The sequence below is a fragment of the Cyprinodon tularosa genome, unplaced genomic scaffold (genome assembly GCF_016077235.1).
Source record: "Cyprinodon tularosa strain WSP-4 unplaced genomic scaffold, ASM1607723v1 ctg314, whole genome shotgun sequence".
NCBI lineage: Eukaryota > Metazoa > Chordata > Actinopteri > Cyprinodontiformes > Cyprinodontidae > Cyprinodon > Cyprinodon tularosa.
The window spans coordinates 723,272-746,206 of NW_024039024.1; the positions used below are offsets into that span (position 1 = coordinate 723,272).

The window sequence follows — 22,935 nt, forward strand, 5'->3', positions numbered from 1 at the left end:
ACAGTGAGTAATCAGGTCAGGTGATGTCACGGGTTCACAGTGTCACAAGCTACATAGCTCAAATAGTAAATAATTAGTAGGAGCACAAACTTGTACATTTAGAGATTATCTGTTTTTAACGTTTTTTTGTACTCATGATGAACTGAACAGAATACAGAAAAATTCACAGTTTCCGAGGCAGATTATAAATGAGGGACTTAAATCAGGCCGGAAGGCTGTTTCCTATGCAGACCCTTCAGTTTAAGCTTATTCATTTTAGAATATCACTCTGGTTAAATGAGGCTATGATGGATTTTCTAACAAATACTGAGCCCAACCAAATAACAAGACAATTTGTTACTATATTACTATATCTTGATGTATTATCACAAGTTATGTGACATATTATAAATACATTTATTGTGACCTCAGTTCGAGAATAGGAAGAGCATAAGCCAAGTGGATTACTTACATTTGTTACCTTTTTTTATAACTGAGTCTCTTCACTCTCAATCTTACTTCATTCATTTTTAGAAGATATTCATTTATTTATTTACTCTTTTGTTGTAATACTCAGTTGACCTAGCCTGGCTAGACTGACTTACGCAGTATGCTCAGGCTATCAGTCTGGAAAGGAGGGGATAGAGCTTGACTTGACTAGGGTGGTACTAACAGGGTGAGAAAAACAGATCAGAACCAATCAGATCACTATAGATATGATGCAAAATGTATTCTTTTTTATCAAAAGCTTTTATAGCAGTCAGTTTATGACGTTTTAAGGATCCATCACATTGGTGACATAATAAAGGAGATCATTAAAACATTGCAATGTTGAGGGTGCAATCTTGACTGTAATGAGTACAGAAAAGCACTGTTGCATTATGGGTAAATTATCTGAGGCAAACATAAACTCCCATGCTGTGATTGGTCAGGTCTGTTTTGGACCAGCGAGTCTGAGCCTCAGTGACATCAGCCTGGCTGGTCAGATTACAACTGACCGTGTTCCTGTGCAGGCATTTCTCAGTCCACATTAACCTGCTCTGTCTGAAATACCATTTTAGGAGTTGTAGCAGAGAATGCAGCAGTTTTGCAGGTCATAGGTACAAAGTTAGTACTTACTGTATAGTGACATTTATTTCTTTCATTCATTCATTCGGGTCTTTTCTGGTTCACCAACCACTTCTATGCATTTGTCATTGATGGATTGTCCAGACACCTTTGCACTGTATTATGATATTAGTATTAGACATAAATATACATAAATGTTTTGCACATTTCTTAAAATACACACATTTACTTATTTTTCTTTTTTTTTGTACTTTTCACTTTATGTTTTTTTTTTTTACCTTGTACGTTTGCCCTTACTAAAGAATCTCTTTGTCTGTCCTTTTTATTTTCTTTACCCTTTTGTGTATCTGCATATGTTTCCATTTGTTTTTTGCTTTTCTATTGGAACATCTGAATTTCCCCACTGACAGATTCTATTCTAAATAAATACTCTGAGAAAACATGAAAAGTAGAAATATGATCAGAAACACTTGAAAGATGTTCATGTTAAAAGCACAATACATCATCTTCTCTATGAACACCCTCTGTGATGTTCTTTTTTCTCTGTCAAAAGTGATTGTTACCACCTTAAATAAGCATCCTTTCAAGATCTTTGCTTCTGTTCTACGGTTTCCCTCAAATACGGTTTTAACTCTAAGCCACTGAAAATATATTCTCCCTGATCGCTTCTTCCTGGTTATCCCCATCGTGTTTATATACATATAACTGCTGAATGAGATTAAAAGTTACAGGCCTCTGAAAATGTTATGATCCATAACTGGAAAAACAAGACATGTGAAGCTCCACAATTTATTTTTGTTTGTTTTTTCTTCTTTTCTGATATGTTGACTAATTTCTTTTGTTTTAATTGTGTTTTGGAATGCATTCTTTTATAATTCCATGTCCTCACCTTGACTTTTCCTATTGTTTATTTACCCTTTAAGCACAGTTTATGTAAACCTCTAACTCTTAAAGGATTTTTTTTTTTATCGTGGCATTTAACAATTAGGAGATCTTTTGTAATTGTTGCTGATCTAAGTCAAGAAAATAATTAGTCTAACATAAATTCATATGATAAGAATAAAATATTCCTTTATTTTCACAAAAAACATCTTTCAACTGTATACAAAATAGTGTGATTTTTCTTAAAAGCAAAACCTAGCCTGTAAGATTTGCCTATAATTAACTGAATCCAGAAGTATGGTGGTCTGTTCTTCCTTTTTGACCCAGTTTAATTCATTGTTATAAACTTTTAATCCAGCAGCACACATTAACTCTTCACAGAGTCAAATTAGAGGGAAGGAAAAGGGGGTAGCTCTGCCAGTTTATTGCAGGGCTCCTAAATTGATTTAGCTAAATCAGATTAGAACTAATAAGTGCATTTTCTTCATCTTCTTGTCAAATTATGTAAACCGTGGAATGTGATAAAGTCCTGTGATCACCACATTATTAAAAAAAATTTTTTTGTACATTTCACCTCCACATATCATATCCACGGCACTACGTACAGCTCATTACCATGTCTGTGATTTTGTCTGAGCCAAGCCCTGGAATCCTGTGAGTAAGTCGACCATAAGCTGTAACTTGTCAAAACAAAGTGGACCTAAAGTAACCACCCAGAGCAGAGGGTATCCATGGAGAGATTACAACTACAAAGCAACCCCAGGCTGCTAATGACAGCGTGCAGTACTCAAGATACACTATCTCGCAACACAGGGGTCACACAACCTCATATTTTCCATCTCCATAGAAACTCAGCATTGTTTATCTGTGGAATTCCCCACGGAACATACCCCCTCTCATACTCATGCACACATATATGGAGTATGCAAGAACATATGCTTATGATTCAGAGGGGCAGGCTGTTCCTCTGGTACTTGAAAGAATGTGAACGAAAAAAACGGGAATGAGAGGCAGATTGCATTGTGGTTTCCACTTCAACTTGTGAGTCAAGCGCACGGGGAAGGAACAGAAAAAGCGACTATTCTGGGATGGCTGCTATAGCAACATAATAAGCAAGAGGGCATGAATGTTTCCATAGCAAAGGGCTGTATGTGTACGGATAAATATCACATGCCGCAAAGCAGTTTGTAATAATGTGAGGATCTGTGCTCTGCTGTGTTGCACAAAGTTTGTAAATATTTTGGGATGATCTCCTTTGTTCTTTTTTTTTTTCTCCTGTTTCATCTGATAAGTAATTTTGCGTCAGCACATTATGATGGATGTTGGAACACCTTTCACAGGTTAGATCTTGCCATGCCACACAGTGCTGTCAGTCATTGTCTCATGGTTTTGTACCTGTTAGCCAATCATTTTTGAGTGTCATACAACAGTGTAACAATAACGCTTCAGGTATTAACTTGTTTTTAACAGCTCATCCTTTATTGCTCTTTTGCGTGTAGCTTTTATTTTTACCTCATGTTAACGATTAAAGATCAGCACCATGAATGTTTTCTCCATCCGGCACACGGCAATGATATTCCTGATATTTTAACACTGACTTTCAGATCTCATACTATATGATAATTGTTACAGTCCAACAACAAAATTTAATGTTATTTTTTTTGTTATAGATCATATGTGACAGACCAACACAAAGTACTATACTATAGTGTAGTAGGATAATATAGATGAATGGTTTTCAAAATGATTCCTTAATAAAAATCTAATGTATAATTTGTGTTGGTTTTCAGCCTCTTTTTTCTCATACCCCTGCAGACAAAAACCCAGTACAACTAACTATACCTACGTAATTAGTAAACAAAATCCACTGGTTTGTGATTTATCTTGGAACAAACAGCTGATCTGTGAAAGTTTAAGAGCATGACAAGCTGAGGCTTTTAAGGAAATATACCAAGCTCTGAACAGCTCATGGTGCACTGTTCAATATTTCATCTGAAAAATAAAAGAAGTGTTAAGAGATAACTGCAAAGCTAGCAAGACAGTCTGGGTTGAAACAAGAATGAATCAGAAAATCAGCCAGTAGGTCCATGGTTACTCTGGAGGAGCTGCGTGGATCTAAGATCGGATGGGAGGATACCTTAACCATTGGCCGTGGACAGTCGGGCAACTCACTTCCAAAATGTAATACATTTCATATTGCAAGTAATCTTTGTTAAAAAGTAAAGTTTCTTTACAACTATACCATCTGTGGAAAGTAATAAGTTACTGATTACGTCTTAGTGACATTCACTAAAATAAACATTTAAGACAAGGCATCACAAAATGAATGTGCACAATATATTGTCATGAATAGCTGAATAAAAAAATATATAATGATATAAGAATAATCAGACAAAAACTTTTACATGACAGGAAACACACTCTCTATGACTCATTTATTAGCTCCTTAGTAAAGTCTGGCTATACAAGGTTTAACAAAAAAGGCACATTTCCTTAAAAAAAAAAAACAAAAAAAAATAACAGTAGTTAAAACTGTTAAATTAACAGTAAGATTGACATTAGTCAGTATAAGTATAGCTACTTGAAAAATGTTGAACTGATTTTTGTAGTAATGTTGTTCTTCTACTAATATTTTAAAGCCGTCTTTCTCTGTCGTCTAAAAAAAATGTCTCCTTACTTCTCTTTTTTATTTAAGCTGGTGGCAGTGGTTTGTTTTTTCAAAAAGCAACAGCTCGAATTGTGCTGTGAAGCGTTACCTGCTTAAGGAACTGTAATAATATTACCAAAAATGTGTTTGTTACACCTGACTACCTGAAGGTAATGCATAAGCAGCCCACTGCTTCCCAAGGGGATGGGTTAAATGCAGAGAGTTAACTTCGTTGCTCTGTAGTTGATACAGTATAATGACTATAAAACTAAGGGGAAAAAATGATAGTGATACAGTCCTTTTGCAATACATTACCCCCAATACTGTGGGCTATATGAATTTAAGCTTTTTAGGAAATGTGGAAAGTCCACGCATTGGCATGTCAAAGCAGGGATGGAGCAAATGTGTGGAAGAAGGTCATCTGAAAAGCTGAAGACAAAATGTTGCTCATGCCACACACCGTGTGACTGAACTGATTATACAAAACACATTGGTCCCATGTTTAAGCATTGCAAAAGTCCAGACCTAAATCCTGTAATGGCTTTTCAAGTGCTTTCTCTACTTAATGTGACTGGAAATGAACTATTTAGCCGTAAACAATGGTAACAAACTCGAAATGAATTGCAGAATCCATAATTTAAAAAAAAAACGACTGAAAAAATGCAAACTGAAATTTTCCATGTTATTAATAGGAACGTATGAAATTATGTAATGTTTTCTCTTCATAATGAAGCATTTCTGCAAGTTAGTTTGTCTTAAGAATTTACCAAAAATACATTGATTATTGTTGTTCTAATAGGAGAAAAATGTAACAGTTCATGGGGTATGAATACTTAGTGATTGTGCTTTAGTTGAACCTCAGAAAAAGAGCACAGTGACATAGATACCTGTGTTTATATTTGTGATCCATTTCTTTCTAATCAATAGTTGCTCTGAACTATTGATCAAAATGTGATGATAATGCACTTCTTCTTTACCTTTCCATTTGCAACACTTTGATTGTTGCAACTGTGTTCCTCAATTACACATTCCATTCATACCTAAAAATGTCCTAACACTGCCGTTCTCTTGATGGGTGGGATGTTAACCAGCAGCAAGTCAACACATGAAGTCTTATTGGAGTAACTGTTTGCTCAGAAATGTCCTCCGGCTCTAAACCGCCTATTTCTCTGCACAACAGCGCAGCAAGACATGGATTTAAAGTCTGGCAGGAAAGGGGACAAACCCAGGTTTAGATATTCCGCTTTTGTTTAATGAGAAAACAAAGGATTAGCTTATGTTGTATTAGACATTGAAAGATCAGCACACACCCTAATACCATGGAACTATTTAGGCCATCTTCATTCAGGGTTTGCTGCTCTCACATTGAGTCGTGCACTTATTTATGATTTAGTTTGTTTGTTTTTTGTTTAATAAATGTTCAAAATGTTTATGAACATCCATAAACATTTCCTTTTCTGCACGTTGGCCATTTTAGTGCAATGTTACAGTTTTGCTTTAGTTTGACAACATGCCCCACCTCCAGGTTTTGGTAACATGAGTCAAATTCCACTGTGGGGTTTCAGGCCCATATGTGCAGGGGCTCTCTGTTTTCCCTCTGTGCTCCTCTCTTCCCTTATGTCATGCACTTTTCCCTCCACACTCGATCTAACAGTTGCTTCCAGCTGCAGATAAATGGGAACTCACGAGTAGAATCCCTTTTAAGAAACATTTTCATAGCCATCTTTGTCTTAGCCCATGTGTTTTACTTGTGCTAATGGAAGCCCTGTCTTGCTTATTGATATTGCACCATCCTCCTTTTCCCTGCCTTCTTCAGCTATTTCCCCTATGTAGACTCACCTTTGACCTGCTTCATTCCATTCCAGTACAAAATTACTTTGCTATGTTTCAGAGCAACAGAAATATGAGTGCTCACACCCTTTAAATACAGGGATGGGAGGAAGTGAAGCCAAGGTCAGCTTTGTCATACTGCACGCAATCATTTGCCTGTACTGAATTTAATGTGGCATTCAAGTGCTTGGCTTTTATCTGAAATGCAAAGATACATATAGTTAGGATTATAAATATCTGTTCTTCTAAAATGATTGCGTCATAGATTTAAGCTCAAAGGGACAGTGCGCTTGTCTGATTTAATGTCTCTTTGGCATAAAGGGCAGGGTGGTCTCTCGCTCCTTATGCCTAGATGTTTAAAAGCTTGGTAAATCTACAGCGACCTTCTGCAGTCCTGTCATTCCTCTGCCGAATATGGCATTGCTTTTTTTAAATATAATTTATGACTTCTGAACTAGAGATTGTCCAAAGAAGGGGTAACATTTGGCATTTCAGGGAATAACTGAGCAGATGTGTTAGACAGAAAGACAAACTACTTACATAAGTATACACATCCACTTTCATCTACTTTGTAGGTCTGAATATACATGGATATATCAGTGGAATGTTTAATTAATAGCGATCAGGCATGATAATTGTTATTACTATAAAGATGGGACAATTTTAACATGGCCTTGCTGAGTGTTTGGCCTCCACATAGTAGCTAAAGATATTGAATAGTCTCTCCTAATAGCATTCACACCGTGAATTTACATTTCAAGATGCACAAACTTTAACAGACTCTTGGAGATTTTTTCTGTGTGGCTTATAAAAAAATGTAATATGTAAATGTGATATTAAAATACTGAAGACTGGGGCTTTCATTTGAATTCCATCCCCTTTGCTCTGACTTTCCTAAATAAAATCTGGTGCAACTTAAAGCTTCATTCTGCTTCATTGTATCTCTATTCCCCCACTCTGCAGAATCTGTTAGTTCAATCTCTAACATTATGCTCTCTCTGCTTTTTCTCATAGTAGCTTTTCAACGTCTGTTCCTGTTTGGCTGTGAAACCATCCTGGAGAGAAATATAAGCTGTGCTGCTGCCATCAACACCCTTGTTTATAGATGTTGGAGATCTGCCTATTTTTCAGTGTAGTCCTGTTTCTCTGACTATGACTGGCTGGATGTGCTCTCTTCATCCTCTGACATGGGAGCTGGCTCGGAGCTCGGGTGGCTGGCTGTGTGTTTCCTGGACGGGGCTGCCTTTTACAGTTGCTTTTTGTATCTCTGCTTCTGTCTCCTTGAATCCCAATCGGACTCGGCAGATGGCCGCTCACACTAAGCCTGGTTCTGCTGGAGGTTTCTTCCTGCTAAAAGGGAGTTTTTCCTCTCCACTGTCGCTGCAAGCATGCTTGGTGTGAGGGATTGCATTCGAGTCAATGAGTCGATGCAATCAACTGGTTTTCCTTAGATAGAAAACTTTGAATCAGTTTGACTGTATGATCTGGTGAACTGTAAAGTGCCTTGAGATGACATGTGTTGTGAATTGCGCCATATAAATAAACTGAATTGAATTATTGGACATAGTATAATTAACAGGTAGAGTCTTGCTGTATATAATTAGATTTTATGAATCCAGCTTTCTATGAAGGCCGCAAAAGGTGTGTGTGCATTTCTAAAGAAGCTAAAACAGTAATTAAGTTTTAAAAGGTCTCATTAAGAGCACAAAGTTCAGTCTATCATTTGATGATGGAGTACAGTGTAGCACACAGGCTGAGTAGGGAGGGTTCGTAGAACGTAGGTTCATAGCAACTGAAGGATAAACTGAGGCCTAATATCACATGTGAGAATTTTTTGTGAATAATTACTTGTTCACTCTGAAAATCTTTCATATATGGAAGGGATAAAAGAATAAGGCTAATGTAGAAAGAAAGGAATACAAAGTCCCATTTGTTAACTGCTGATTTGTTAATAGCCACAAACAATTTATTCCACTGCAAACAACAAATTAATTAAACCAAAACTGAAAAATTTATATTACGGTATATTTAGATAAATAACATAATCTACCACTCTGAGTAGACTATCTTAAAAGTGAAAGATGCGAATGACAGCTTCATTCTGTGAAGATATGTCTCTTTAGCAGGAACACGGAAGCTGCTCGGAGTGGATGGGAAGATTAAATGAGATAAATACAGGACAATCCTGGAGGAAACCCTGAGGCGGAACACTTGAAACTTGGGCAGGATTCCACCTTTCATATATTTGACAGGGGTTTCCATGGATTACCAAAAAAAACCCACAGATATTAATGTGTTAAAAATGGTTTAGCAAAAGCTTTATCTTAAATATAATGGCACATCTTTGGCTGGAGTGAAATTAATCTATACACTGCTTCTAACTTCTATACTTCAAGGTGCCTGAGCCTGAAAACAAAGTCTCTTAACTTTTTTGATTATATGTTGAATCATTGATATTTTTTCATCAACTTTATGATATGCATTATTTTTTTCTGGTGTATAAATTGAATTATACGAAAAATATTGAAGGTTTTAATGTAAGAAATTGTTAACAACCTTTACAAAACATTTTAAGTACAAACTGGCATAGTCTACTTTCATGTAACACACCTTTTGTATGTTTACGATGTACAATATACCAGGATCCTTTGGACATTCTGATTCAGTATCTGACAATCCGCTTTTTTAACCCCCCTGTCCAATAAACTTCCTCCCCCTCTTCCAGATGCGTTTTTTACTAGCAGATGCTTAGCACATGCATACCATGCCTAAAGCTCCTACTGAGGGTCGACAGCCACACAGAGTCCTTGTGTAGTAAAACAATACAGCCTCTCTCTGTGTTCAGCACTCCTCATGGCTCCAACTACTTTTAAGAGCCCCCCTCCCCCTTCACTTCTCTCCCTTCTTCATAGGACACAGAGAAAAAAAATCCACATCATAGTGGAGGGAATAAGTGGTGGGTGTGTGGCTGGGAGAGAAACGAGATCAGGGAAGGACGGCTAGCAGAACTGGAAGAGAAAATGTTGCTGTTGGCAAAAGATTGCTTTATTGTTCTACTGTTGGGCTTCAGCCCTTTAACTCTGAAAACTCTATATGTAAATAACTTATGTGGTTTAGTATGGATTTTATGTTGTTATAAAACAGAAATCTAGCCTGAAAACACAGATTTAAAGCACATTGTTACAGCTTTGATCAATTTCAAAATTAATTCACAGTGAAAATGTTTTGTAACGTATCTCCTTCAGCAGATAAAGGGTTATCCATCCGCATTTCTTTAACTGCTGCAATACTGTGCTCCAAGGCAAACTTATTTGCTCAAGTTACAGCCCAGCTACACACTGATCCACAGGATGGGTGAGTCATACGTTCAAGGACTTGGGCGCTTCACTGTTGTGGGAACATTTCCATTTTCTGGTTTTCATGAGGCAGTAGAAAAAAACTAAAATGGCTTCCCTGATTTAACACTGCAGAGGCAAATGGTTGCGAACAAACAATTCTGAAATCTGCTTAGTAAGTCGGAAAAAATGAAAGATCTGACTCACTCTGAGATGAGAGTCCTCCTTTGGGCATCTACCATGTGTGTGTGGACATTGTGAATCAGGGTGGAAGCCACCAAACCCACTGAATCACTTAAAAACTTCATTTTTTAAATCACATTCATTAACTTTATTTCAGCTTGTGGTTCCCTGTTTTAGAGAACATTGTGAAAGGGATGCTTTTAAGATGACGTGACTTCTAAAACACATTTCATTGTGTGCACTTTTCCAGGTGCTCCATTTTACCTCCGGCTGTGTACGTTAAACAAAGCACTACACAGAAGAAGGCACCAGGTGTGGGAACGGCAAACCGGCACATGTTCAAAAGTTTCATTTGCTTTGTTGGGTGTGTCAAATAAACAAGCGCCGTTTTCACTGTAATTACTGAGTGACAACACTTATATGCATCTGAGAGCTTTGAAAAGGGAAATCCTGTGCTTTAATTTTGGCCTTCACACTTTGAAACGTCTGATATTTATAGAAAACAGATTGGGCATGATCATACCCACAGCAGAGGTAGAGTTTCTTCCTCTTCTGGGGACTCCAGCTTGCAGAAGTAGGTTCTGAAACAGACCATTTCAGCATTTTAACAAGGGTGTGGTCAATGTTTTTTATATGAATGTTTAATCTTCAAATAAAAAAATGAAGGTCTAAAATAAGCATTTTAAGTTGTACATCTACTTTTAACACGACAATTAAGCTCAGAGCTTACTTTTATTGATCAGAGTAGTTTTACATTTACTCTTACGTTTAGAATTACATTACATTTGCTTAAACTAATGTTTAAATGGGAAAACTTTAACACAAACCAAGCTGCAAACTTAATGATTTTCTCTTTTGACTGATGATTCTTTGAGATGCTTCTAAAATCAAATCAAGAACCTGTTTAAAGTAGAAGAATCAGCACAAACATGACCCAATTACAAATATTTTCCTTTAGTCATTGAAACACGTTAGGAATTTCGGCCCTCTGATGCCCTCTAGAGGCTTTAAAGAGAAGTATAGTATCAAACATTTTATAGGTTACTTTTAAAAATGGTCTGCTGTCGAAGCTTATATAATGTTGTTTTGCTTTATTTCTTTTTCAAAGTGTCCTTCCATAGTTTTATTAGATGTTTTGATATCTTGGGTTGCTCCTGTTTAATAACAAACATTTCACCAGTTTCAAAGGCTATTATTGAGAAAAACATCTTTTTTATCTTAAGTGTCTATAATTACTTTCCTAAACTTTCTTTTTAAATATCCATTTCACTTCAATTAGATATGAGCTTGTTGGTCAAAGACAGATGGAGAACTCTACTCGCCTTATCAGTGCTTACTTTGTCTAATAAAGAGATGACCACAGATTCTGGTTGGAATACGATTCTCGGCCTAGAATACAAATTTCAATCTTGAGCCAGTTATTTATCTCTTTTTCTTTGTGACCTGTTGCTATGTCCCTGTGGAAAAAATAAAAACAAAACATTGCTCATTTCAAAATTTCTCCTGAATCATGGGGTTAGATTGTTTTGCACTTTGATAACCTTTGGATCATATTTCATACCCGTGTAATGTCATTGCAGAATATCAGTCTGAATAAAAGCTGCCTCAATGCAACCCGCACTGACCTGCTCCTCCAACGCCAGTACATTAATCACTCTGACTACCAGTCACAGATATTTTTTATATAATGACAGATTAGTAAGCAACCTGGGGTTAAGTCATTGTCCAGAGGCATATTAATAAGTGTAAGAAAAAATGTGGTATCAAATCTGCACCCTTCCAATAGTTTCCTTTACAAGCTTTGAGACTGTTCTGCCTTATTTTTAACCCTCCGCCTTGACTGATTGCACCATAGCTGACCCATTTGTGAAATCCAATCCAATCCAATCCACTTTATTTATATAGCACGGTTTAAATAAACACAAGGTTTCCAAAGTGCTGCACAAAAAGATAAAATAACTAAAATAAATAAAAGTAATAAAATAAAATAAAATAAAACTCAGTGTTTGCAGATGACACCATTGACATTAGTCTGATCCTTGGAGGCATGGAGGCACAGCTGCTTACAGTGGAATGGTTGGTCCACTGAGGGGCTAAAATAAACCTGGAGCACTGGCTCCTCTAACCAGTGGTGGACACTAACAAAGTACAAACTTGAGTCTGGATTACTGTACTTAAGTGCTTTTTTGAGTATCTTTATTTACTGAAGTACTTTTTTTTTGGGGGGGGGGGGGGGGGGGGGGGGGGGTTACTTATAACTTTCACTCCACTAAAGACAAATATTGTACTTTCTTTTCCATTACATTTAGAGGAAGCTACTCGAAAAGGTGGTCAGCTTAGCTTTGTATTCCGCTTTTGCTGTTTTTCTTTCTTGAAATGCAATGTCAACAGGGCATATAGCAGCCCTTAGGACTAAATTTGGTCACCACCATCTGCATGACGTTCCACAAATGTGAGAAATTATTTGTGGTGCATACTTTTTGGGCTGCTTAGTTGAGAGCACTGTTGCTTTGCAGCAAGAAGGTTCGGAGTTCGATTTCCTGCCCGGGGTCTTTCTGCATGGAGTTTGCATTTTCTCCTTGTGCATGCGTGGGTTCTCTCTGGATACTCCAGCTTCCTCCCACAGTCCAAAAACATGACAGTTAGGTTAATTGGCTTCTCTAAATTCTCTTTAGGAGTGAGTTTGTGTGAGAATGGTTGTTTGTCCTGTTTTTCTCTGTGCTGCCCTGCAATGGACTGGCAACCTCTCCAGGGTGTACCCCGCCTGTACCTCTTGCCTGCAGACAGCTAGAGATAGGCACCAGCACCCCTCGCAACCACCAATCAATTTTGTAACAGTATTTGATGGATGGATATACATTTTATTAAGGTGTTAGTTTTTGTGGTGTGGCCAAGTTGTTCAGTAGAAAGAATTCTCAAATCAGAGCTGTAGTTTCTTTGTGGAAATACATTCAACCCTTAACCTCTATTACGCAGTCAAAGTGGTGGGAGAATCAAGGCACTCCTTCTTTCTTTTTGGTTTCTTTTGAAATAAGAAATAAAAAAAATAGCTGTAATTTCTTTCTTTTTTTGTGGCATTTTTATGCTGAAGTTTTTTACAGGTGGTGTAGAATCTGTAGCAGTTGGTTCTACACATCAATACATCAGATAGTTTCTGAAAGTTACAGGTTCTTTAAAATTACTCTGAAAACTAGACAGAAATGTACTGATATTGGAAAATTTTATTAGTATTTTTGATTACTTACGTTCTTTTAAATGCATGTACTTATGAATACTTAGGTATTTTCAAAAGTGTGTACTTCAATGCTTGAGTATATGTTTCATTCAGTAACTTTTACTTGTAGTTTAGATTTGACTACGAGTATCAATACTTTTACTCAAGTACTGTTGTTGAGTACTTCACCCACCACTGCCTCTCACCACCCTCAACACTACTAGGTTGAATGTGGACCATTTCCAGTTGATAGAAACCGACGTCTTGTAATCTGAGGTGGTGCTAAGCATAGACTGTGTTGAGAAGAATGCCCAGAGACAAAAGAGTTTCTGCTGCAATTCAAAAAGCACAATTTCTATACATCTTTTTCCCTGCAGTCCCTTAGTCTGTTTTGTACACATCCATCTCAGTTCGGTATCTGAATAACAGGACAAATCTAAACTGCAACAAATGATTAGGTCAGCAGAGATGATCATTCCGATTGACCTTTCATCCACAACCTGTACAATTCTAGGGAGAATAAAGTCAGTGGCTGTTCAGACCAACCTGTAGGTCAGTATAAGACAGCACTGTTGGCAAAAACTAACCAGCATGAAGACATACTTTTTTAATATGCCTTCCTGATTTTAGTTATTTATAAAATCACAAGTTTCAACATGCATTGTTGTGCATACAGGTTCAGCCAGCAGGCCCCAGGGCAGCTATGGTTGTTGCTTATCAGTGTGTGCATGGGTGAATGCATTTAAAGATCTTTGAAGTTCCTGAACTTAATAAAAAGTACAGGCAATTTACCAAATATAATACCACTGTTTATGTTGATTTTTATGCCTTTTAAGCTTTCCTTCTAACGTTTATTTAAACAGCAATACAAATCCAAACTACACTACTTTATTAGGTACACCTGTCCAACTGCTCGTTAACACTTAATTTCTAAGCAGCCAATCACATGGCGGCAACTCAATGCATTTAGGCATGTAGACATGGTCAAGACAATCTCCTGCAGTTCAAACCGAGCATCAGTATGGGGAAGAAAGGTGATTTGAGGGACTTTGAACGTGGCATGATTGTTGGTGCCAGAAGGGCTGGTCCGAGTATTTCAGAAACTGCTGATGTACTGGGATTTTCACGCACAACCATCTCTAGGGGAATATTTTCTTGGCACTCTTTGGGCCCCTTGGTACCAATTGAGCATCGTTGCAACGCCACAGCCTACCTGAGTATTGTTGCTGACCATGTCCATCCCTTTATGACCACAATGTACCCAGCTTCTGATGGCTACTTTCAGCAGGATAATGACTATGTCATAAAGCTGGAATCATCTCAGACTGGTTTCTTGAACATGACAATGAGTTCACTGTACTCAAATGGCCTCCACAGTCACCAGATCTCAATCCAATAGAGCATCTTTGGGATGTGGTGGAACGGGAGATTTGCATCATGGATGTGCAGCCGACAAATCTGCGTCAACTGTGTGATGCCATCATGTCAATATGGACCAATATGGATTTCAGTTTGAGGAGCAGTATGACAGTCTGACCTTTTCAACTGTCCACACAATAAGGATATTGCTTTTTATTTATTTTTTTAAATTTGGTTCCAGTTTGGTTATTTATCCCAACTTTTACGGTTTTCAAGCTAGGAAGTCAGACAGCAGTCATAAGGATTTAGGTTTAAGAAAATAAATTTAGAGAAGTCAGCATTAGGATTGTTTGAGCAGTTTATTGAAGATGCCTGTAAAGACATACTGTGATTCTGTAAACATTAAAGATCATTCCAGGTAAGTCGTCTGGATTTGCAGCTTTACGTGGAGTAATGCTTTCACCTTGTCCCATCAAAATTTTTCTTTTAAGCAACTTCATAATCCATTTGACAGTATACTATGGTCCATTCTGGAGGAATTTTTTGCTGTACCTTCTAGGCTGATGTCTTTAGAGGTTTACTTCAACATTTTCCATCACGTTCTTACCTCACTGCTATGAGTTTTGAGAGTACCCTCTTGGAGCAATATCCACAATATGCTTTCACCCTCATGGTTTAGTTGAGATTAGTTTGTTACAGCCCTCCCTTCGTTCAAGCGCAAATAGGGTGATGACTAGACTCTCACGATTTTAGTTAATTCAAAGTGGAATATATCCCAAATAATGACATTTTTGGGTGATTTGTCTCAAAAGAGTCTTCAGAAATATACATTTTTATATTTCTGAGTGATAGCCTCTTCTCGTGTTACACATATCAGTGCAAAAGCTGTTTTACATTCGACATTTTTGCCAGCGCTTTCAGCCAGCAGTTTGCTTTTGCTCTTGTGACGCGCTCTTTTCACATTAAAGCCCGTTTAGTCCTGGCCAGTCTCCTTCCTAGAAGACATGGTAAAATATTTCCCATTTTGCCTAGTTACATCCAATTACGGTAATTGAACTTATCAATGTCACCTAAAAGAGTACATTTTTCTTCCAAGGATAAATCAATGTTGTGCACGGTTATTTTTTTCCTGAATGTCACAACGGCATGTTTGACTTTACTTCCCAGGTTGCAGTTTCTTTCAAGTGATAACCCATCAGAAGCTTATAAAGCCATTAAAAAATTATCTGATTTACAGTTTAAAAGCACAACTGAAAATGTGTTTACTTTTTTGAAAAACATTTCTACCATAACTTCTATTCCAAGGTAACAAGTGAAAAAGTAAAGCAACTTCTGGTATGATCATTTCAAACTTCATAAGAACTCCAGTGTGGAACTGTTGTAGCCTTCTCAAAGGCTCCTTTCATAATTGGACACCATAGATGAAAAGGCTCTTTTAAGAACAAGCTGTAGATTTATACAAAACTTCAAGCCTCAGGGGGAAAAAAATGAGTTGGACAAGCCTGAAGCTTAAATTAAGGAAAACAATTGTATGACATGCCGTGTATGCAAAAACAAATTTTAATTTTTGTGTTATATTTTAGGAGAGGAGCCGTACACCACAAACCCAATTCTCAACATGACCTTGAGGAAAATGCTTTATTTTGCAGGTCAAACAACAGAAAAACCAGTTTGGGGGCCATTGAGACAAATCATTTGTCTTCAAACACCCTCATTTGAAGTCATTCTTGCAAAGTAAGCACATGTGGCTGAGTCATTTTTAAGTGTGAAAGCGGGAACACAAGTGCTTTAGTTCCACTGGCTCGGTGTCCTTTCACTTGAAGATCTTGCCTTGGTTGAAAGCTTTACCCACATGCTTGAAATCACCTTCCCAGGCAAAGTACTCCTTTACCATGGTCTTGCACTCCTCGCTGTTTGGATCCAACTTCCTCCAATCATATGATTCATAGTCAATTTGCCAGTCTTCAGACAGCTAAGAAAAACAGATAAAAAGGAAAATCATTTAAAAGGAAGAACCGTCAGATGTTAGGTGAAAATCAAAAGCAAAACCGCCATAGAAAAAAAAATTAAACTTGCAGACAAGAGGAAATAATCCCCTATAATCTAAAAATGCACAATGCAATATTCTATTAATTTATGCTATTATGGAACATTGTCAGCTAAAATGACGAGAAGCAAGGATCTCATTATTAGACAAATTATCCAGATTGAGATTCTGCTTTTTTGCTCCCGAAAGAAAAACCCACTCCAGGCCATTTGCTAAAATTAACCGTTTAAAACCAGGAAAAAAATAATAATATCTGCAACAAAGGACAATTAAGTTTGCTAAACCTGCATTTAATTTCCTTTGTAACAGAAACTGTTTCTCCATTGTGAGATTCTAGCTAACGCACACATTGTGAAGGGCCCACAGACCAGATGCTCCACCTGCTATTGCAGGTTGCAACATCTGGTCTTCAAGGGCATCTGAACAACATCTGGATGTGACCACAGCATGAACCAGCCTTTCACTCACTGATCAGAGATGACTGGGATGTATATGGTCTTTACTTTCTCTTCCCCCGTCAGATTAAGACTTAGTGTCATGACAAGACACCGCCTTGCCCAATGGCAGGGGACGTTTACCCAAATAAAAAACGAATGACCTAAAAGTAAGTCCTATAGGCAGATTAACACAGATTATAGGTCAAATCCTCTACTGCTTTTTGTTTTTATTCTGGTTTTTAAAAACCCTGAAATAACCAGACATCCATAGTGGTTTCTTCTATTTATAATAGAATACTTCCTTGGTAAGCAAGTAATATTTGGGTTTTTCTTTTATGTACATTAAACCTAAGTAAACAAACTAAACTCTGCTTTTCCTATGTCAAGTAGTGATTCAAAATATCTCAACATTAATATCCGTCAGCTGATTTTTGTCTTTGTAAGCATATCAGTCCAATTTAGGGTGAAGCAGAGAAACACTGTCAGCACTGTTTGATTTTTCATGCTGCCTGAAGAGTTGGAAAATATAATTTGATAAACATCAGTTACTGATCATGACAGCAATATTAGGAATTGATGTTAAAATCATGTGACATTTTAGATTTCCGTGCAAGTGAATCCTTATGATTAAGCATAGATAATCTATCGGAATATACAAACTATCCAAATCTGCACAGAAGGAAGGTGTACTACAAAGTAAAAAAACTAAAAATCTTATATTTTTGTTGCATCTCCACTTTAGAATAACAGAGAGGTGGTCCCTTATACTTACGGTGAAGGCCAGATCCTGGCCTCTGAAGACCCAGATCCCAGAGATGCTGCTGTCATTGTTGGTACCAAACAAGATGACGCTAGCAAAGGCATTCTTTCTAAGTTTGTCCAGGCGCTGGAACATTCCTGGAAAAGACAAAAAGTGCTAGTAAGATAAAGGGCATCTTAATCCTACATTTCTTTCTCTACAAAGGGAGGACAGCTTTTCTGAATAACTCATTCAATATGCTTAGTGAAAGACTGAAAGCTAAACTGCTGAAGAATGAGTTTAAACTAAAACAGGTTCTAGACTAAATGCGGCTAATATAATTTAAGCACCTGAACAATATTTTACTTAGCCTGAAGTATTGTTTGATGTGACCACAGCATGAACCAGCCTTTTACTCACTGATCAGAGATGACTGGGATGAATATGGCCTTTATTTCTCTTCCCCCGTCAGATTAAGACTTGGTGCCATGACAGGACACTGCCTTGCCCAATGACGGGGAAGGGGAGCTTTTGTCAAGTTTAGGTTCGTGGAGAATCGGAATCTGCTAAATTTTAGCTTTATGCAACTATATAGCCTTGTCTGGTTTATTTTAGCAGTTGAGGCCAAGCACGCTAATGCCCTAAATGATTTCCAAAGCTTGAAAAAGAGCAACCTTCACAATATAAAGATTTAAAGTAAAGCAGATGGAAATGTTTTACAATAATTTCTCTTCGGAAAGGCAATATGCTACATTTAATGATGTACTGCTGAGTCCAAAATAATGTATATGTATACATTCATAGGCTTTTTGGAAGCTAAAGCCAAAAAGTTGTTGAACAGAAAACACCAAATTAGAGAAAACTCAAGATCCTTTCACAGCAAGTAAAAAGAAAAATTGTCTCTAGTGCTATAATATGGGTTTCTAAATTATGGACCAATTCCCACACCTAAGCATTCAAACAATTTTTCATTGTGATCAGCAAGGGGCTGCTATACATGTCACTGTATTACACCTTTCCCCTTCAGTGGCGCAGTTCAAAAATGTAGAACAAAATGTAAGGATCTTCAGCTCCTAAACATAATTCACGGCACTTAACAAGGTTCAACCTCCAACATTTCGAACAACTTTAGAAAATCAGAAATAAATATTGCCGAACACAGCTTCCCCCTTACTGCTCCTCACCATAAAAATCTATATGCAACTTGGCTACGCCTTTACACCTGATGCCCTTCATGCTGCAACTGGAATTCAAACCCCATATAACAAAAGACTTAAACCACAACACCATGGTACTCTGCACGCAATCAATTTAGAAACAATGAGTTTACGTTGAGGCCTTCCTGTAGTCTCACCTGTGATAAGGTTGCAGCTCTTGAAGGTAAGTGTGAGCTCCTCAGGGTATTTGTATTGACCATACCAGATTGAGTAGCCCTCTCTGTCAAAGTGCTCCCAGAAGTGAGGAAGGGCTACAGTCAACGTGTCCTCGTTGGAATACTTTCTCTTGAATTCATCCATGACAAATGAGCTGCAAAAAGCAGAGAGAGTCATCAGGGCGAGTGCGGATCGAAGGGAACCAAATTAGTCAAATTCAGTTTTAACTCCTTTAGTTTATCAGAACTGTTATTTATTCAAAGGTCACAACTTAAATCTTGAGGTGACCGGGATGACAAACATTTGTTTAAAACGGGCATCATGGATTTAGTAGTAAAAAAAAAATAAAAAATCTATATTAAAATGTATAGCATTTTAAATACCAATTTTCAGTGCATCTTTCTCATCTATTTTAGCTGCGTTCTATTTTGTTTTAACAGCTTTTGTTGCACAAGATATTAGATGTGTGCTTTAATAGAAAACTGACTGCATGCATGCATTTTTTTATTCTAACATCTGCATGTTTGTCAAAGGTATAGTGAATGTTTGCTGGCTGAAAAACAATTGATTGTTTTGGGCTTCACAGAGATCTTCCTGTCCACATTTCCTTTTAAGTTACAGTTCAATTGAGTTTATTTTGTGACCACAGCATGAACCAGCCTTTTTCTCACTGATCAGAGATGACTGGGATGAATATGGCCTTTATTTCTCTTCCCCTGTCAGATTAAGACCTGGTGCCATAACAGGACACTGCCTTGCCCAATGACAGGGGAACAGCCATTTGGATTGACTGTTTTTACTTCCATCAAAAACCACAGCCCCCTTTCCAGGAGACCGTCTTCAAATTAAACATCCAACACCTTTATCAAATGCTCAATATACCACAAACCACTCCCACTGAAGTCAGCTGTAAATAGGCGACCTTTCAGAGTCGACTGAAACATTTGATTCAAAAAGGATAATTACCTCTTTGGCAGATGTGCAAAGGGGTCCTTGGCTTTTGGCTCTGCAGCCAAAGCAGCATCACAGTCATCCATCTCTTCTTCTGGGGCAGGCTTTTTCTCCTCCTTTTTCTTTTCCTTCTTCTCCTGGGGTTTGGCTGCCTCTTTTCCACCCTTTTCCTTTTTGGCAGGGGCTTCCTTCTTGGGCTGCATCTCGGCAAACTTCTTGGCTAGAAGAAGAAAACATTGCTCCAATATTGTAGTTCATTTAAATCAATCCTCTGGTCCAACCTTAGACACATTGTGAATTGTTCTAAAGAGAACAACCCACTTCCTCAGGTGTTTGAACCTGCAGGTGTGCATTTTGTGGTTGCAATGACCTGGATGGCTGAGAATTTACACAGGCATGCCTGATTAACGTGTGAAAAAAAGAAAAGAAACAGTGCTGGCCAAGATCAACAACTAGTTTTGATAGACTACACCCCCCTGGTATTTGCTTGCAGAACAAAACCAACAACTCACCATCAAACTGGGCCATCTTCTCACACAGCTTAACTTCTCCAAGAACAGCCTTGAACTGAGGTTGGTTGACGCAGGTGACAAACCAGCGAGTCACATTGGTATAAGGCTGACGGAAGGATGGCTCCAACACCTGCAGAGAGTGTGAAATGAGACCCAAGTACAAAAACCCAATACCCTGAGTGGTTTTGTGTCTTTATAGAAGCAATGACTGGTGTGCATATCAAACCTGTTTGAAGAGCCAAAGCATGGAGCAGGTCACAGTAACGTCAGCGAGGCTGACCCTCTCCCCTACAAGGAAAGTGCGAGTGGCCAGGTGCTGGTTCAGGACAGTCAGGACCTTCTTCACATCCTCCTTGGCCTGCTCTGTAGCCTAGATCAGAAAGCATTTACCCTGAATGACCACAAAGCACTTTGTGCATATGCATCCTGCACTGATTTACACCTTTCATACCATTTACCACTTTTTCATCACCGCGTACCTGCTTGTTAAACTGCATGATTCCCAGAGTGGGGAAGACCCATGCGCTGGCTGGAGGGATGATCTCTGAGTCAGCAAAGCTCACCCACTGCAGAACCTGGGCAGCAGCCTGAGGAGTGGCACCGCGCAGGGCATCATTGCTCACTGATCACAGGATAAAATGTGTTTGAATAAAACAGATTCATGAGTCTTATTTCACATATCAAAGTTGATACTGAAAAACGGTACAAGTGTTGCTTATCCAGAAACAAATTGTCTACTGGATGTTATGCAGAAACGATGTCATATTCACGATTCTCCATCAATAATAAATTAGCTCCATTTTAAGTGCAAAGCGATCAAAGTTTGATTCAAAAGAGACACTTATACGCTGGTTTATGCAAGTTTAAGTGATTCAACTTATATGTATAATTAACCATAGAGTTTGAAGGCATGAGACTTACAGTAGTGAGCAATGGCATTACTCTCAAACAGACAGAAGCCGTCATCACCCTGGTAGGCAGGTACCTAGGTGGTGACAGAATAGTATGAGATATTGTAGGACAAGTCAGGGTACCCCACCCGATTAGTTACTTAATCAGCAAATAGCTTGAGGTGAACTTAATATAACAAGGAGAAAGAAATTTGGTGGATCCACAACAATCAGGGTGTGGACACCTAAGGTCACACCACCTGCAGATCATTAAGAATCAGGCAGGTCAGCCAACTAACCAGTTTTACTCACCTTGCCAAGAGGGAAGTTGTTCAGGAAGGCAGGGGTGCGGTTTGTCTGCCCAAAGGTGAAGGCAGGAGGGTTGCTGGCCACTTTGAGGCGAGCACCACTGTACTGGGCTGCGATCAGGGCCTTAAAGGCCCGCCAGTTCTCTGGGTATGTGTACAGAGTCTAAAAGGGTAAAAATAAAAGAAACCTGATGGTGATAATGTACAGGATTGAAAGACAAATATAATATAAATTTAGCTTTTTTTGGGGGGGGGGGGGGGGTCCTTTAAATCACGTTTTGTTGGGTTGTATGCATTAGCATTTAATTTCTCATTAAGATTAGAAGCATGTCAGAAAGGATCAAATTTGAAAATCAAACCAAACAGTGAGCAGGGATCTACATTAAATGTGCTTTGATTCAATGAATGAAAAGGTCCATTCAATACAAATTTACCATTAAGCCATCCCCGAAAAACTGAGAAAAGCATTCCAAAAGGAAAACAGATCTATACTTGTCAGAAAAAAAAAATTATAGATATCCAAGACTAAACAGTGTGTGTTGAAATGGTTTAGCCATTTAAAACACTAACTAGCCACCGGCTATCTTTTAAAAAGCTAGCATTTCTGTCTACAAAACCCACGTAGGTAAGATTTAGGACTAGATAAGGCAAGAAATCATCCAAAGCAGATAAAATTAAACTCAAAACTCCAAAAACAGGAGTCATTGGCATATAAGAGTTAAGGTAACGTGGCACAACCCCGGCCCAGCACCTTCAATGCTTTGTTGGGTTAGCAAACTAGCCAAAATAAGAATAGCACGTTACATAGCGAGCCAATAATCATTTAAATATCAAACAAACGGCCTTTTAACATTATGCTCTAAAAATGGACACTATATACAAGAAGATGGTTGTGATTTTAGTCGGATTGTTACAGTACATTACAAGGGAAGCTCCATGGTTAACAGCTCTCCATCTTACTCACCCCTGCCGCCATCTTCAGGAAGAGAGAAAGAAAGAACGCCCGCGCGCTCCTCCCACCTATTTACGGCCACGGGACGTGCGCGCCCCTGCTTTTTCCGCGTTCACGCGTCACAACGTTAAAGATTTTAAACTTTACCACTCTTAAAAAAAAGAACATGATTAAATCTTAACAATATTCAACAATAAATGTTCCAAAGAAAGGACACAATGACGTTTTT

At 38.1% G+C, this 22,935-nt stretch overlaps 1 protein-coding gene and 1 long non-coding RNA gene across 2 annotated transcripts; one reads left to right on the top strand and one right to left on the bottom strand.

Annotated features, from left to right (window-relative positions):
• The first annotated feature begins 9,366 nt into the window (after window positions 1-9,366).
• Window positions 9,367-10,295, top strand: LOC119788313. Its single transcript, XR_005281444.1, has 3 exons — window positions 9,367-9,501; window positions 9,652-9,760; window positions 10,175-10,295. It is a non-coding gene; the product is annotated as an uncharacterized LOC119788313 (long non-coding RNA).
• A 5,821-nt stretch (window positions 10,296-16,116) lies between these two features.
• On the bottom strand, window positions 16,117-22,859 carry eef1g (eukaryotic translation elongation factor 1 gamma). The gene is made up of 10 exons (XM_038292603.1): window positions 22,719-22,859; window positions 21,759-21,917; window positions 21,478-21,541; window positions 21,036-21,178; window positions 20,783-20,926; window positions 20,557-20,686; window positions 20,060-20,264; window positions 19,075-19,247; window positions 17,754-17,878; window positions 16,117-16,469 (listed from the first exon to the last, which is right to left on the bottom strand). The coding sequence occupies exons 1-10, from the start codon at window positions 22,728-22,730 to the stop codon at window positions 16,311-16,313; spliced, it is 1,314 nt and encodes a 437-aa protein (XP_038148531.1). The 5' UTR covers window positions 22,731-22,859; the 3' UTR covers window positions 16,117-16,310.
• Between the last annotated feature and the right edge of the window lie 76 nt (window positions 22,860-22,935).